General features: G+C 36.2%; 1 protein-coding gene across 1 annotated transcript in view; it reads right to left on the bottom strand.

The window, feature by feature from the left end:
* Positions 1-517: 517 nt before the first annotated feature.
* OXCT1 (3-oxoacid CoA-transferase 1) overlaps positions 518-17,883 on the bottom strand; it is an 84,816-nt gene continuing 67,450 nt past the window's right edge. The window contains exons 14-17 of the mRNA XM_079330310.1: positions 17,501-17,590; positions 12,569-12,649; positions 10,485-10,586; positions 518-4,305 (exon numbers count right to left, since the gene is read on the bottom strand). Of these exons, the coding sequence (XP_079186436.1) occupies positions 4,270-4,305; positions 10,485-10,586; positions 12,569-12,649; positions 17,501-17,590 (309 nt within the window). The 3' untranslated portion in view covers positions 518-4,269. The remainder of the gene's footprint in view (positions 4,306-10,484; positions 10,587-12,568; positions 12,650-17,500; positions 17,591-17,883) is intronic.

Here is a 17,883-nt window from a genome sequence, read left to right as displayed (position 1 = left end):
TATGGAAGGATGACCCCACTACACACAGACATTTTCATCCCTTTGCAATCATCTACTCTATCATTCAGTAGGTGGTTAATGGAATTTGTCTTCATGTGCCATCTAGTACAATTTTCAGAGTGCAGCCACACGCTAACATCGATGATTAACATCTCAAATGTGATCAGTTCTACAGCAGTTTTAATCAAAAGGTAAAAAATCATTTCTCTAAGGACTACATATGCAGTCCATTATTTAACTTGATTGAAAAACAAGTCATTTCGAAAATGAATGTGATAATTATGTTTGAGATTGACCCAACAGAGACATCAGTGAGAAGAGAGAACATGTAGAATCCAGCTGTTAACTGATTTTTGAGCTTCATTATTTCTGTTTATCAAACCCATCCAGATTCAGACAAAACCTTGAGGTTTTGCTATTTGCTGAGGTGTGACATGCTGGTGTGAACACCAGCTGAACTCTTACTTCTTCCAAAAGCAGAACAGAACACCACAGAAAATGGTAACAGAAAAATTAATAGAGAAAACCTGTGATTTTAAACCTTTACTTTATTGATTGTTTTGCAAATACATAGGAAGGACTTTGATGTTTAGTTTGCAGAGTTTTTACAGCACAGCTATATTTTCTATGTTTTTTACTTTTTCAGGGACAAAAAAATCATTAAATATAACGTGAAGTCCAATGTGATAATACAGTAGAATCATCTTCTTCAGGACTAAGAGTAACAACTGTCCTTGTCTTGTGAAGTGCTGTCAAGCAGGGAATGATTTCAGTCCCAAAAAACCTTCATCCCTGAAATACCAACTATTGCAACTACTGCTCAGAATACATCTTACCTGTGAACCACACCTGTGTCCACAGAGAGGGAAATACTTAGGAGTGCTTTAGTTTTTATTTTGCTCAACAAATGAATTAAAAAAGTGGATTCAAAGCTTGTTGCAATTTGCTTGTGCGGAGTCATGACATTTTCATACCAATACCAATATTTTACCACAATCTTTTGTCCTCAAAATAAAAAATTCAAGTGTGACATATTTATCTTGTCTCCTGTTGCTACAGCATCATTGCTGTATATGGAGAGAGCCTGTTCTCCTTTTATCCCCAATTTTCAGCACCATGTACTTTTGCTCTCTTGCATTAACACTGACACAAATAAGACACAGAACTCAAACGTATAGCATGTATGACAGTCTTCAAGTACTCTTCCACACTCTTGATCAAGTGTGATCCCCAGGTTGAAAAGAAACAAATAACCTTTTGCACAGACCTTAGCGTCTTATTCCTCACAACATCCCTGTGAGGTAGGAAGAAAAACATCCCCTTTTCCAGCAACAAGAGACAAGGCAGAGAACACAGCTGTCATTCCACAAGGCAGTAAGTGAAGAACCAGAAGAACTGGAAATCAGGAGTTCTTGGGTCCTAATTCTTTGATTCAGAAACCAAGGTGCTAAACTCCCAGACATTACCCAGGTCATTAGTCTTTTTAGAGCCATGTACTAATGACAACAATGGCTTCTGTGCGTGTACCAGCAAAGGGAATTCTATGGCAGAAGCAGTGTGCACCTGATCCTGCCTGCAGACACCTATCCTGTACTTCATAGATGTGTAAATGTCCACCGCAATTAACTAATCAGACCTACAACTAATGTAGCATAAATAATTGCAATAGATCAACATTTTAGTTTATAGATTTCTTTAAGACTTGCCCATCTATTTAAATGTTTGTATTCTTTGGTCTTTTTGTTTTTTGTGGGGTTTTTTTACTCTGGATAAGTTAACAGTAACTGCCTTCCCCTGTATAACAGTTTTTATAATTCTCCCCTAAAGCCATCATCCATTTTGGATACTCTATACAAGAGCTTACAGTAAAGATGAACAAAACACTTTCAGGGACTACACCCATCCCCTCAGAGTAGCTCTTCACCCATCTCTGGACCTGAAGGCAAAGACAGGCACCTTTTGCAGTGTACAGTACCACAAGGGTCAGAATTGTCACTGAAGTGTCTTCAGGGATTAGGGAAGGGGCCTCTGGGCTGCTCTATTCAAAAGCTCACTATTTACAGTGAGCTAAAATTGTCAAGTTTTATTATATACAGATTCTTAACTTTCAAAACCTCTGTGATCAAAACTTGAGTCCACCTCCACAGCAAAAAAAATGGTCAAACTTAACTTGTGTGGAATGAGTGAGTAACACAGGGAATATACCTAAACAGCCTAAACAGAGAAAACGTGAAAACCAACATGCTGTGTTAAGATACCCTCAAGCACTACATTAAATGTATTTTCAAGACTTCGAATCACCTACCAACCAAATCACTTGTATACATTAATCATGAAATTAGCACTGGTCTTTGTACAACTCATTTCTTTCCCATGGGCTCAGCATCAGGTCTTGCCCACAGATTGAGGCTACACAATGGCCTGCCACCCACTAGCAGCCGTGAGTTCAAGCCACAGCTTAGCCTTATGGGAATACTTTTGTACTGGCATAATGGTGTTTACAAAGGCATTTTGTTTATTTCTTACTGGGATGAAGGGCAGCCTGTTATGGTATTGACAAGAGATTATCAAAGAACTGTTTAGGGTAAGTGCAACTGTACAATATAATACCTCCAATCAAAGCAGTTTTACTGCTGTAAAATACATGTGTGGATCAAGACAAATTTTGTAACAGTTCCATGAAAGAGAAGCATTTTGAATTTTAGAATAGAAAAATGCTGTACGAAGGCTAGTGCAAGAGCTAAATATTGCACAATTTCTTTGTCTGGTTGCCCAAGAAATTTGTTACATTCCTTCCACAATATGCATTGGCCATGGTGAATCCCATATTCACTTAATATTAGAATGCCTTTCTATGTCATGTGCTTAACACACTTCTTACATGTATGATGGGCATTATGTAAACTTTTTCTTGTGCATCTACATTTTACTTGTTTTTCAGTCATTTAATATACTCTGGTCCTGATGTCACACATTTATGTCACGAATTATTTTAACTGAAGTGTTTTACATGCTCCTATTTCTATGAATGACAGAAATGACAGAAACCATTATATTGGAGAGAACACTGTATTTTAGTAAATGTTGATTTCCAGTCAATTCATGCTCTTATAATAAAGACATGTTGTACTGATTTGGTATGTGAGATTCAAAGCTGTCATATGATCTGTTTACAAAAGTAACAAAATACGAAGCTGATTTTGTAATTAAGAGGGAAAAGAAGGCCTTCACCAAAATGACTCTGAGATAATGTCTTTTCATTTTGATTGTCTCAAGTTACGCCAAAATTGGGTTTCAAATTCTTTAGATTTTGTTGGTGCCTTGACTGACAAGTGGTTTATATTGCTTTTACCCTTTAATATCTGTATTTCCTTCAAAAGAATCTTCAAAGTGTCCTTGACCTTCTCTTCCCCTGTTTCTCTATGAGACACTGGAAGGACTGACCTGACTCCAGAGACAGTATTTGTTTGCCTTTGACTGGGAGCTGGGGAGAAGCATTATATCAGGAGAATGAGAGCAGCTCATGTGGGAAATTGTGCAGCTACCAGCTGTCTGCACGAGGACAGACACGTTTTCATCTTCCTCCTTCACACTAGCCCCATTCTAGTTTGTATGACTGAAATATGAAGGGTGTCAGTTGGACTTTGGGACGCATAGGCCTCTCAATACCAACAGACATACACTGTGGAAAAGCAGATATATTTAGGTCCCAATTATTTCCACCAGATTAAACAATTTTTGTTATGGACTGATGAAAAGATTCAGGAAAAGGAACATCCATATTCCCAATATCTCTCTACATACATATATTTGTTATAGACCACTCCAGGAAACTAAAATCCACACCTTTACAGGAGAATGGACATGATAAGTGCTGTAGTTCCAGAACAACAGATATCAGGAAACACTGAGGCAATCATAAGTTTTGCATGTTTTTTTCTAATTCAGTGTAAAAAAAATCTAGTATTTGGCAGAGAGACTACAAGGCATTATTTTTTTTCTTTTTCACAATGATCATTAACATTATACTATAACATGATTCAAAACTTAGAGAATATATTCATCATTCCATTAAAATTGATAATATTATGAAAGCAGAATACAATTAGGCTTATAGCCACAGCCTGAGTTTAACTATATGGAAACTACTTACAGAGCCCTTAAAAAAAAAAAAAAAAGGAAAAAAAAGTAGAATTTCAAGACAGTCATCAATTTCTTCCATTTGGAAACAAGCCTTCTTGCAAATTAAGCCCAGTCTGTAATTCGCATTTAAATCTGCCTCATTGGTATTAGCTTCGGTGAAACCTAGCAGAAAGGAGGGGAAAAAAACCCACAACAGTTGTCATATAAATAACTTAGATTGTCATATAGATAAGATCTAGCAGTACCACCCACCATGCACTTCCACCCGTATCAACTATGTACCACTGATGACTAGAGACACTGTACTTACTTAACTACCATATTTGCAGTATGCCAGAGATAAACACCACCACAACTAAACTTTCTGGTGCAAGATTACTTGACATGTGTGGTGCCAGACTCTCAGCTTCATTTATTTTCAGATAGGTTTTTGGTGTAAGAATGCAAGCATATTATTGGACAGATGAACCCATACTCACCCTTGCACAGTCTTTTGTGCAGAAACAGTCAATCGAGTTTTGGAACATGCATGTTAGCAGGGGATATGCAATCAAAGGTACTCATATAAAATAAACACTCTGCAACTGCTGTATATGGATACATTTGATAGGATTATTTGTTTGATGATGATATAATAAAATATCAAATTCATATTTCCTATTTTGTTAATGTCTTTCTTCCGTTCACATTCAATTTCATTTGTTTAACGATTATATAGTTAATTAATTCCAATTTTACTTTTTTTATAAAAACCTTGCATTTTCCCAGTCACATTAATTTTTGTGCAAGGACACATTTATGTATTCTATTGTTTTAATTCATTCATTCACAAAATTCAGTTAATGATATTATAAGATGTAATGCAGACCAAAAATAAAACACAGTAGGCTTAGATAAGAAGGTATATGAGGAAAGAAGGTGTAAGCACGAACAATACAGAGAAGACTTTGTAGAGCAGAAGTGCTTAACATTCGCTTGAACTCTCACTCCAGGTCTACACGAACCCCTGAGGAGCAGATCTCCACAGAAGATCCAAGCTTCTTTAATCATTTCCTGTTCCCAACCCAATGCCCCAGGGTGAAGATCAGAAATAACTCATGTGATCCTACTTTTTCAGGATGAAAAACAGTTCACTGGATAATCTGACTCCTAGTTGATTAATGTGCCCCATGGAAGCATCACTACTTCATCCTCCTGCCTCCTTAACCCATCTTTTTCAGTTAACAGTAGTCAAGAAGCTAACTCATGAAAGAATAATATGTAAGTGTCTTTTCAAGCATTAATGCTGCTTTCTTTGAGAGGTACAGAGCTATACTTTCTGTACCACTCGGATTTCTATGTGATCTTTCCTCCAGCCACTATGTATCATCATTTATAACCTTATGAGAATAGCCACTGAGGAAAACTTAGTTCATGAAGAATGCGTTTACTGTATCAAATGCTAATGAAATGTTTTTAGTGGATGGCAACAATTCATTGATTTTTTTCAAAGTTGTGTGTGAACTAGGATAATAAATAGATATAATAGGTAAAATGCATCAGCTTTCCTGGATTAGTTCCAGAAATGTTCCAGCATTTTAGAGTCCAAGTAACTATGTGCCTCACTTTATTTGGGCCTATTTCTGCCATAGTCAGAGACAGTTCCATTGAAGTAAAGCTAAACACCAGAGGATGAAAATAGAAGCACTAAAATCTGTATTCTGCAAACAACAACAAAGGCAATTACTGGAGAGATTTCTATTTTTTCTGATGTTGTAGATTTCAGTACCTTCAAAACATCAAGCGTTTTACATTTGATGAGCACATTACATTTAATGTGGTGTCTGCACATCTGATGCTAACAGCTGTCATTTGTTGTACTAGTATCCACTTCAGATGGGTCTGATGCCTGCGAGTCTGATGTGCCATAATGTCTGCTCTGGATAATGGAGGTGATGAAAGCCCAGCACCACTCAGAACTGGACCTAAATGCAACTTTTGCTCTAACTAAATGTGATTAAATAAGCAGAAAAATGCCAATGTGACAAAACGGACTGTTTGTGCTTGGAAAACAAGGAGTAATCAAGCCTGAAATGTAAAAAGCTCCCTGAGCCCACTGCTTTAAATCCTACTAGAGACAGACAATCCAGTGTTACCCTGTGCTAAGAGTGCAGCATTTAGTAAGGGCTGAAGGGGTTTAATGCAGACTGTACTCGTAGTGCACAGCTTTGGAGTTGCTGCTTTCTCACGGTACCTCCTAAACAACACATTCTTAATATTGTTTCACTTACACGAAGAACACCTTATCTCGGAAGCTTCAAACACTTTGCTAATGTTGGACAAGTGGGTGTTCTGGGAGGAGCTTGCCTTTGCAGCCCAGTGCATGGCCTCTCAGCTGGTAAGAAAACACATGGGCTCTGGGGTTGCTGCAGTTCAAGCCTGTTGATTCTCTGATTCCCAACCCCAAAGAACTCTTTTCAGCTACACAAACATCCCTGTGCTTATTTAATTGAATTTCTATGAAGCAAGCATTCCTTCAGGTCCTGATTATGAATAAGACTGTATTTTGTTAAGTACCATTGACCTTAGGAAGTAAGCAACAGCAAGTTACTGTTCAAAAATTTTATCAAAATGAGCCCTTCAAAAAAAAAAAAGTTTTTGTTAAATTAATAATAGTTGCTTTTCTCTTATTAACACCTATTTTTTCAATGCAGAGAAATGTAAACCACAATCTTAACATCAAGCATATATATGGCACAAAAACCTCTTAATTGCTTTTGCAGCAGGGGTGATTGATCAGGGAAAAAAAACCCACAATATCTATTTAAAATCAACTCAATCTTGAAACAGCTTCAAAAGACCATGCTCCTCAAAGGAAAATGTACTTCCAGAAAATAAAATCTATATCCTATATCATTTTGAGCTCAGTGGTTGAACTTGGACAGACAATTCCTTTTTAAACATGCACTAGCCTTGGCAGATGCTTTTTCTATACTCCATGTTAGCTTTGAAGAAAATTCTGAAAAAACAAGCTTTAAGATTAAGGAAAAAAAAATATTGTGGTGGGGATTTGTGACTTATCCTGATTATTTTTATAATTAAATACATCTGCAAAAGTATGTTCTGTCATGGTCCCATCAATGGTAAAAGGCAGTACAAGCCCAAACAGATTGCCTGCCAAGGTGATCTATATGCTAGGCTACAGCAAATCTTATTTAAGCATGCAAGATAAGCCAACATTTTGTCTTCACAGCACAGTAAAATTGAGGGAAAACTGTTTATTTTTTAAATGATGCCAGTCTACTATGAAGATTGTTGACTCTAAATCATGTTTCCTTTGGCATTTTGTTTTGCAAATGTTCTTTAGGAGATGTTTTTCCAAGTAAGTAAGCAGGCTGTGAAATAGAATTGTACAGTCAAATGTGTCTCAAATATGGCCCTATAGACTATGAAGTTCTCCTCTCCAAACAGTAGAAGCTGACATGGGATGAGGCAGTTACATACAAAGATACAGCCATCTCCTAAAATCTCATTTCCAGTGAACTTAGAAAGACATTTGTTTTAGTTAGATCATACACTGCATCTACTAAAAAAAGAGCTACTAGAAAAAGGGGTCAGCTCCTCATTTTCCCCTGATTAGTTCTGTTTCAAACTAGGAAAATATATGATCCTGCTTTTACTGTGGCAATACAATATCACTAAAGCTCCTGTCACTGATATAAATAAACCCAAGATGTCTCACTCAGTGAACATAAATAATCACAAGCACAACTGTTACTCTTGCAAGAAAGCCTGAGGGAGAGTTTTGAAATGTGAGAAAAAAAGGACCAAGGATGGTTCTGCAGTCTGAATAACTGCCTATCACTATGCTCAAATTTCTATTTTCTGAAATTCAAAACTAAGCAAAGAACCTGGAGTTGTTTGCTGTTTATGAAATTCAGGCCAACAAGGGTCTAATATTACACAACAGCAACCCAGTCTTTCTGACAAAGATTTCAACTGAAGATTTGGTAGGGATTACAATCAATGATAGCAGGACTGGGACACTATGGCCTGGAAACATTCTTTACAAGTTGGGGTGGGGGAAGAAAGAAAGGGCTACTGAGCTTCCATGCCACAGGTTTGATAAACAAATAATTGAGGTTCATGTCATGCTTTCAATCTGTAGGGACTGTGGGCACTTTTGTAAGGAGCCATCAGTACATCATGCTGACGCCTGCATGTGCTCTGGCACAGGTACATGCTTTGCAAACAAGCAATGCTTTGCAAGCATTTATGCAAGCCACTGCTTTCAAGGTAAGTACATGTAAATGCATAAACCAAGAAGCACCTACATTTTTCATGCCCACAGCTCATGATTTCATGCATGACTGCAGCAGCCCGACAAAGCAGACTGTGCTGGAGTTTGCTTTCTGGAAAACTAGGAAATGGTGCCTGTGAAGGGTCCCTTCCTGAGCTTAGACAGACATATCCCAGGGAGCCAGACAGTGCATTGTTCCAACACCTCTTATTAACTCCTAACTTCAGGCTACACTAAAGATTTGAAGCTTTTATCATTCTTTTGTAACATTTCCAGGAAAGCACCAAGGAACAGCGGGTGGTGTTAATCTCTTCTTTGGACCTAATTGTCTTGCCCTATCATACCTGCTGCAAAGCTTAATGTCATAGCCCACCATTTTAAACTTATCACTTCTTTCTCTGAATTTTTTGTTTGTTTCTGCTTTCACTGCCTTGAGCATAGGCAGCTGGCCTTTACTTTGAGAAACACCACTTAATTGAATAGGTATCTCTTGGTCATCTCAATCAAAAAAACTCCAGGTCCTTTCAAACAGGTCCTTGGAACAAGTAAGGAGTGTTTTCAATGTCTTCTGGAAACAGAAGTTCTTTCCTGTAGTTTACATCTACTTAAATGCTTACTAACATTGCACTTTCAACTTCATAATAAAGTTACACATCAAATTAAATCTGAAAGAACAATACAAAGTGACTGAGTGAGATAGAAACCTATAAAGTTCATTTTTTTGCTTTTCTTCTGCATGCTAGCTGTTTGACAGGCAGATCAGCCCAAGAAAAAGAAGTCCTGATATTAAAATGTCTAAAGAATTAATAATTTTTTACTAGATCAAAGTCAGAAGCTGAATTAATAATTTCATTTCCACATAGAACTTCTGTATATGAAAGGTTGCTTCTACTTAAAATTTAAGAAATAAAAAAAATTACTTCCCTAACATATTACATGGAATGTTAGTAACCTGGCATAATTAGGTTCAGCAAAGTGATTTTGTAGCAGCTTCCTGCACTCTGCAGCTGTAGGCCACTAGTCTTTAGTCCAATATAATTTTCTCAGGTAATTAAAGGTAATTTCAGCAGGTATCTGACTTTAATTTAAAAAATCTAAGGAGAAACATAATCATATTTAGTTATCAGAAATGCCCTCTTATGGACACAGGAAATAAATGAAATTTCACGGGTTCACTGCTCAGGAAGTTTTCCTTACTACCAAGAATATGCTCAAAGCCTTAATAAAAAACCTTTGCATATATTAAATGCTCAGCAGTCTCTTAATTAGGTGCTAAAACCATATCATGAAATACTGTAAAAAGGAGTATTTTACTTCATTACTAAATTCTCCTGAACTCTTCTTACAGCACAATTTTTACGCTGTCATACTTACTGTCCTTGCCAAAGGAGGGTTGAACTGCCCCAAAGGACTTCACAAAACAGAAGAAAATATTTTGAAATGAAACCACACATGCATTCAGTTACACTCTAGACTGCTATAATTTTCCATTAATAAGGCAGTTTTGTGTTTGCACTAGGTGAGACTTAAGAATGAATGTGAACGTCAAAAGGCAGGGGCTTTCTGGATTAATGCAGAGCATAAGTTCCATTTGTACAAGGCAGTCTTAGAGCAGTTCATTAATTCACACTACTAACACAGAGGGCACAACTGTGGTCACTCCTGTCAAGATGACTCACAACTCCACCTAAAGATAGCATTGAAGCTTAGCTACAGAGAGTTAGGTAAACTAAATTATACAGTAAAAAAAAAAAAAAAAAAAATTATCCATCTCTCTGAGAGAAGAATTAGCTCCCATCTTCAAAGCACAGAAGTTTTCTTCCCACTTGTCTTTTCACTCTTAGTTATTTCTCCATATTTCCTGGTATTCCTAGCTTCTGATGCTTCCAGTATCATCACACTTTATTAGCCCCAAATTATCTTTCATTGTAAATCCCCCAGGTAATTTCAGTCCCTACCTATGAAGATGAAACTTATTTCAACTACAAGTCTTTATGTGATAAGTATTTGTGGAGAATATTTGTTCTGACTCCAAACTGTACTGGTTTGTAAAATTACTTACTGCGAAGTCACAGCCTGTGCTTTTCTTGATATCATCTACTGTCAGTCCTTCCCAGATTTCTATGAGGGTCAATCCCTTTTTCTTGTCCACATCAAACACTGCCTATTAAGTTAAAAAAGCACATAATTATTTTTTTATTATCAAAAGAGAAAATGAGGATATAAATGTAGTAACATTGTACAAAATAAAACTCTGAAGTAGATAGCATTCCTTCAGTAACATGAGATGCTACTTTTTATTTTCATAACTGTCCAATAAATATTTCTGCTACATTTATTTGTACCAAGTAAGATAATCTAGAATGTCTTAGAATATCTTGAATCTAGTAGGTGTAAGTTTTGTGGGGAAAAAGTGCAACTGTTCATAACTGCAGGAGATGTGGACCAAGCCTGCTGCTCCAATCTGGAGAATGGGAGGTACAAAGAAAAGGGCTGAGATGTTCTTTGCTGCAAGAAAATGTCCACCAAGAGACCACAAAAGAAAAAGGGAATAGACTATCTCCCCCGTTCTTTCATTTAATTCATGGCATGGAGAGAGATCATTTTTGGCTGACTGTAATTTTTTCCAACAGCTATTGTGTATCCAATGGAAATGCTAGAATTTTTAGAAGCTATTGGTGAAAGACAAGACTCCCTGCAGTATTTTTAAAAGAAAGTCTGAGAGCAAGAAGCTGAAGGAGCAAAGGCTGTCTGATGTCTTCATAAGATATGCACTCGACCTCTGAGACTTACAAATGCTTCAAATAAAAATATCTGTAAAACAATGTGCACCTTAATAATGCCTACCAGAGGGAGATACACAGGTTGCAAACTAGTTTCCAGGGAAACCATAAGGTCTAAAGTAATTTTCCTTAAAAATAAAAGTTTAGTAGCAAAATACCAGCAAAGCTTTAACTTGAAATGAAAGTAAAGTCTTAAGCTCATCAAAGAAGTGTCCTAAAGTCTAGTCATTGTCTGGGCACATGAAACTGCTTTAATAGGATTGGAAAAGGACAGCTTCCTTAAGACTTAAAAGAGAAACTGGGCATAAGGAAAACTCCTGGATGCTAGTGAGGAAACAATTTGCAACACCATCTAAATGTTGTTGCACATTTGTATAATTTCCTAATAAAGCCACAAGATCTGGTAATTGATAAACATTAAAGACATTTCTACTTGTTTATTTTCTATCAGTCTTTGCTCCCTCTCATTTTCTTTGTACCTTACATTCGTATATGGCGAGTTGGTAGAAGACTAAAAAAAGAGAAAACTTCCATATTCTAATATATTTTCCCTTTCTTTTTGAAGAAAAATCCTTTAGATGTAGCAATATCCCTCCATGAGAAAGTAAATTCTTCATCAGCACCTTTGATGCATTCTACTTGGGATGATAGATGGATCACAGAAGGACTACTCCAAGTCCTTAAAAAATGTAAACACCAAAAATAAAAGGAGTATGATCACAGCAAAAAACCTTAAGTCACTTATCCTTTGCTGAAAAGATCCACTAATGTACTCTGAGCAGCAGCAGTATGAGATGCTCATATATACTTCCACTGGAGAATAAATTGCTTCACAAATGGAATCAAGTAAGTACAAAGAACTAAAGCTCTGCTACAGCCACATTTTTCTGTGAAACAGCATGTAGTATACATGAAAGATGCCAGGTGTCCAACCTCTGTGGGCTTTGCTGGGGGAAAAAAAAAATATCCCAAACAAAACAGTAAGACAAAAAAAACCAAAAAACCATACCAGAAGCAAATAACAATACCCCTTCACCTCCCAAGCAGCCATATTTGAAAATCTGCATACCACAGTAAATTTTCAGAAATACTTTGAGGGGAAAAAAAGGAGATACACACTTTTCATGCCTGTCATATGTGGCATCTTTGTTCTGAGGTATCTAAGGGTAGAGTTCAGTATGCTACGTGTCAAAACTTTTAAAGTAAAAATATGAGCCCCAAGACCTCTGGGCCTGTACTCCAAGGCCATATTTTCCCTTTGGCAACAGATACAAAATATATTCTTAATTTTTGCTAAGCTTTGCTATTGTTGTTAGCGATAGAGGAGGAAATTTTTAACAAGGATTCAAGAAAAGTACATTACCTTTTCTGTAATGATGCGGTCAACACATTGTTTCCCAGTAAGTGGTAAACTGCATTTCTCCAAGATTTTATGGACATTGCCCTGTGTTTAACAATATACAAATATCAGCTTTAAAAAAAATTCAGATATTTTCATGAAAATCACAGCTGTGACCAGTGTTATTTAAACATTCAATGTGCTCAGAACATTCTTCAAATTCACTTCGGTGGCTGACTAGTAAGAATCTTATTTCAGCACTGAGTGGACTCCTGAGTTTGGAAGTTCTACACACTGCTGCTTAATAATCTGCCCTTCCTGTTACATTTTGAAGACAAGAGAGACATGGAACCTCACTGATGACACATGAAGGACAAAAATTAAGGAACAACATCACAGGTGACATATTTCCCTGTCTTCTACTTTATCATAAACAGGATGAGCAGGATCAGCCACACACAGAGGAACTTCAAATCTCCAGAGTTCAAGTGCACAGTCATGCTCTTAAAACAATAAATCCAGTTTATTTACCCATATTGTCTCTGGGTAAGTCCTGGTCTTTTTTTCCTTTCTTTTTCTTCATTTTTAAATAATTGTAATTCTAAAATGGCTCTAGATCATACCAAGTTAATGTAGACTGCAAGAGCTCTGAATGGATACAAGGCAGATGGATTATTACTTTTTTTGGTCAGTATTTGTAAGCATTTTACAGAAGTAGCATTAAGTGCACACTTCACCCATTACCCCATGCTTTTATTTTTTTTGTCTAATTATCAATTTTCAGCTATGCAGTTCAAAACTCCCAGAGTATAACATGTCTCATTTAACCATTTAGAATCATAGTTTACCTTAAGGCTTAATCAGGGGCCATCTCACAGCCAGTTTGACTCCTGAGTGATAACACAATGAGCAATCCATGTGCTTTTGAATTTATCTTTCTCTGTGAGGAACTATTTCTCCATTCTACTTACTTTCAATTGATCTACTTATATTCTGCCCATCATGAGAATGTCCTTGTGCAATTTGCCTAAGAGCCAAGATTAATCTGTGCTACTTGTAATATCTTCAGTAACATATCAGATACACTTTTCAGCCCTGTGAAATGAAGTGTCTCTTCGTGGTGCCTAATTGAGATTGAAACGCATGGACTTGCAGAGGTGACAGCTTGAACGGCTCCTGTGACCCTGGGAACTGATACATTTGAGCTTCTTAACACTTGAGCTGAAGATTCTTGTATTACTAGCAATCCTTAAAGATGAAAAGCATTTCCTGATTTTTACAAAGGTTTGGACTTAATGATCTTAGAGGCCTTTTTCAACCTAATGATTCTGTGACTTTTAGAAGACATCTATCAGGGCAGTGTAAGAAGAGCAAATTAAATGGAACTGCATGATTTTTACCATCTGAATTTATTCAGATTTATTCAGGATTTCTTCAGATAAAGGAAAAGACTATTGTGCAGATACATAAAACCTTAGGTGTTCCAGTCTGCTTTAAATAAAAAATTCTGTTGTTGAAGAACAAAAATGTCCTTAGTCTTCCACAACATATTAAAATCAGAACTTTTCACAGTATGAGAAAAGAGTTTTCAATTCACTGCTCCATGTTTCAGTCATGCCCAAGTCAAGTGCTTAAAACCAGTATCCATTCTGTTTTTCTGAACAGTATAGACAACTCATTTCACAACATGGAACAATTACCAGCTGTTACTTCACTGTGCTTTGCAAAACATGTCAATGATGGTATAGGGGTAAGAACTTATTCTCTCAGGCAGTATTTAGTGAATTAGACACAAATGCACAGGGACTGTTTAGACATTAAATAGCAAGCTTACATTCTATTATTATTTCTTTGTGTCTATGAAAGAAAAGATAAATTAGCAAAAAATACATTAAGAAAAGCTAAGCTAATAAAGAATTTGACATAGGGTCCATTTCCCAAATGTCTCTCAGTGGCCTAAGCATATCAAGCAAAATTTGAAATATTGTTCTGCAGATATGTTCTCCTTATTCCTCATATGCTGCAGTGCACCCATTTTCTGAGGCAGAGACTGCTTCCAGGCAGTGGCATGTAATTGTCATTGATGAGCTCAACCACATAAAAATAGTTTAGTCCCTTTATATATAGACTTAATACCTTGAGATTTTTGCATCATTCTGCTTTCATCCACAACTTCACTAGTTGGCTGTGGAAAATATCTCTTCTTGTTTCAACTAATTTCAGTTAGTTATCCCTATTTTCTTTATGAGGCAGTGGCAATTCTGTATCCATCTTCTCCATCCCCTCATCATTTTGTGTACTTATCTGTTACCCTTCCTCAATAGTGGTTCCTAAGCTGAAGATTCTTCTACAAAGCTGATTTCATGTTTTCTCATCTAACTTCTGTACATTATGGCTTTCATTACATGTAAAAACTTAAGTAATAAAAATGTAATTAACTTGGGACTGAGCATACTTGTATTTGTAACATAGTGCATGTCAGAGTTTTAAAAGACCAAAATTCCTTGAGTATTTATTTCAGAAGTAAAACAGTTACTAGTTCTACCATCATAATTCAGTGTAAACTATATTCTGCCTGTGCTCAAAGGATTCAGCCTATTTCTATGTTTAAAAACTGCAATATGTGTACTGAAAGGAGAAGGGCTATTAAACTCTTAGAAAACTTTATTTAATGTTTAATGAGCCATCGCTATTATTAAAAGAAAACAACTAGACTTGAAAAGGATTAGCAGATCCTTCACAAGATACAAATCAGAGAAAACTAGCACAAGAGCTACCTCTTACAGCACCTCTTGAACATGTCCATTGAAGGCACTGCCCATGCCCCTGACTTCCACTATATTTCCATTCACCAAATCATGACTGCTGTTGATTTACAGGAAATTTTCATGTCTGATGGTAGATTTCTTATTTATTTGGAGAATAAGATTACAGAAACGTCCCTTTACAAAAGAGCCAGCAGACACAAGAGACTGTCTTAGTACATGCAGACTGCCCTCTCCCTCAGTTAGCACATTGGCTTTGAGCAGGATGAAGGATTGTTCTTCTGATGCAGACATTTAGAAGCAGTAAGTTTCTGATAAAATATTTGGTGTAAAGAATTGAAAAGCCATTAATAGAACATCAACTCTGGAAGATACAGTCACCCCCACAAAAGGCTTCTGACTTTCAGAACTGGCCTCATGGGTGTTATATTTACTTGGCTATTTAAAAAAACCACAAAAACCCCTAACAACAGTTGACAACCAAAAAGGGAAGAGCACCTGAAAACTCTAACAACAGTTTTGATTGCTGAACAATAGATTTCTATATGGCATCATATTCATATCTGAGCAAGCAAGAAGCATTGATAGGAAGACCCCAGAAAGAGGCCAGGTAAAAGGAAAAAGTGCCATTCAAAAATAAGAATAAAGTTAAAATATTGCATATTGTTAATTTGGCAGTGCCTTTACACAAATGCAGAAGAAATAATCTATGAAAACCTGTAACTGGCTCTCCAGAAGTGCATACCAGGTACAACATGCACCTAAGTGCCCAAAGTAGGTATACATATGCCAAGATAAATAATTTTATTCTTTACTTTTTCATAACAGTGAACCTATCTCTGTTTTCATAGTTATCCTGTTTCAGTACTCCTACAGACAAAAAAAGAAAAACAACCCCGCAAACAATTTCTTAACACTACTTTGGAAAACTATTTTAGCAATAGTACCTTTAGGAGAAAAACTCGTTTGAATAATTATACTGTGTGTGGACACTAAGCCTTAACCAAATTCTTCAGTAAGTAGACATTTAGCATAAATATTTATTAACACCTAAATACATTATAAATATACTACATAAATACATTAATAATAATTACTATACATAAATACATTAATACCTAAAGTGCATGGCTGAGCAAATGGATAACTCCCTATGGTGCTACAGTTTTTAGGAGGCTGTGTGTTAGTGATGCAAGTCATAAAGAAGAGTTCATTTTATACCTTAATTTACTTATTTGTGAATATGAACATGAAAACTATCAGGTTAAACTCAGTCCTGCTACTCAAAATGTGCCTCTTGAGGTCACAGTTCAGTACAAAATGTGAAACTACTACATTTTTCAATGCATATATGCCTTTATTTTTCAAGTGAAAATTAATTCTTCAAATCTCATAAAAAACCACATAGCTGTTAATATATTTACTCTCATATTTACGTATTTACTATAGTTTACCACGCAAACTCTGACAAGAGATATTACTTTGAACAAATTAACTATTGTTTCAGACATATAATAAATTTGGCATAGAAGAAACATAAAAATTAAACCAAAAAAGTAAATTTTTAAACATTCAGGATAGAGATTTTTCTCCATCAGAACATTTTTTCTCCTGTGCTAGAAGTTTCAAATTAAAGGTTTTCTATTATCTTTTGGGGGACACTTACATCTATAGCATATACCTTTATCATTCCCTCACAAAGGAGTCTCTAAATTAACCACTTACACATAATGATGTAAGGCAGCCTGTATCTCACCATGCTAAAACAATGTATTCTATTAAACTGTCAGTACCAATTTGGCAATTTCAAAAGTAAATATCTTTCCATCATAACAAGTATTTAACCATGGGAAACCTCATTTTTCAAATTATTCTGGACAAAGAGTAGAGTAGCATCTACTGTAGCTTTGGCAATGACCACTCCAATTAAATTTGCATGAAGTAGCTAAAAAAATGTGTGCAGCTTTTAAACATGAAGTTAATATTTCATTTTTTTTTCCCATGATGAATGATGCACTTACAAGAGGAAAGGAACCATATTAACCTAGCCTCCAGTTGCATCACCATAATAACCAATAGCAAAACTGTCAAATCCTCACAAAATAGCAGAATGAATATGTCTTTTCCTGTTTATTTTTTGTCTTTTGTGCATCACAAAACACTGATTTAGAAAGAAGTGGCAGAGCCTTACCTTGGCTGAGTGCTCCATGGTGACAACCACTTTGGTCTGTGCACTGGATACCAGGTCCATGGCACCCCCCATTCCTTTCACCATCTTACCCTAAAATGAAATTTTTAATGGAAATTTTATATTATTTTTTATTAGTATTATTATTATTTTAAAAAATAAAAGACAATATTGTGGCTGCAAGTGACAGCACAAGATGGTCAGCTTTTCCTGCATCAAAAGCCCACCTATTTCATACCCACAGTATTCAAATATCAACAGAGTGAAAACAGCTGTTTCCTTCTCAGCTCTTTATGATGCAAATGTGATGAGTAGAAGGAGAGACACAGCCATGGCTGTTTCCCTGGGGTAACTGAAATCTGAGCAGTATCACTGGCTTAGTGGAA

Source organism: Erithacus rubecula (assembly GCF_903797595.1).
Source record: "Erithacus rubecula genome assembly, chromosome: Z".
In the NCBI taxonomy this organism is placed as follows: domain Eukaryota; kingdom Metazoa; phylum Chordata; class Aves; order Passeriformes; family Muscicapidae; genus Erithacus; species Erithacus rubecula.
Note: the sequence above shows the minus strand (reverse complement) of the source record. Positions and strands in the feature narration are given on the sequence as shown.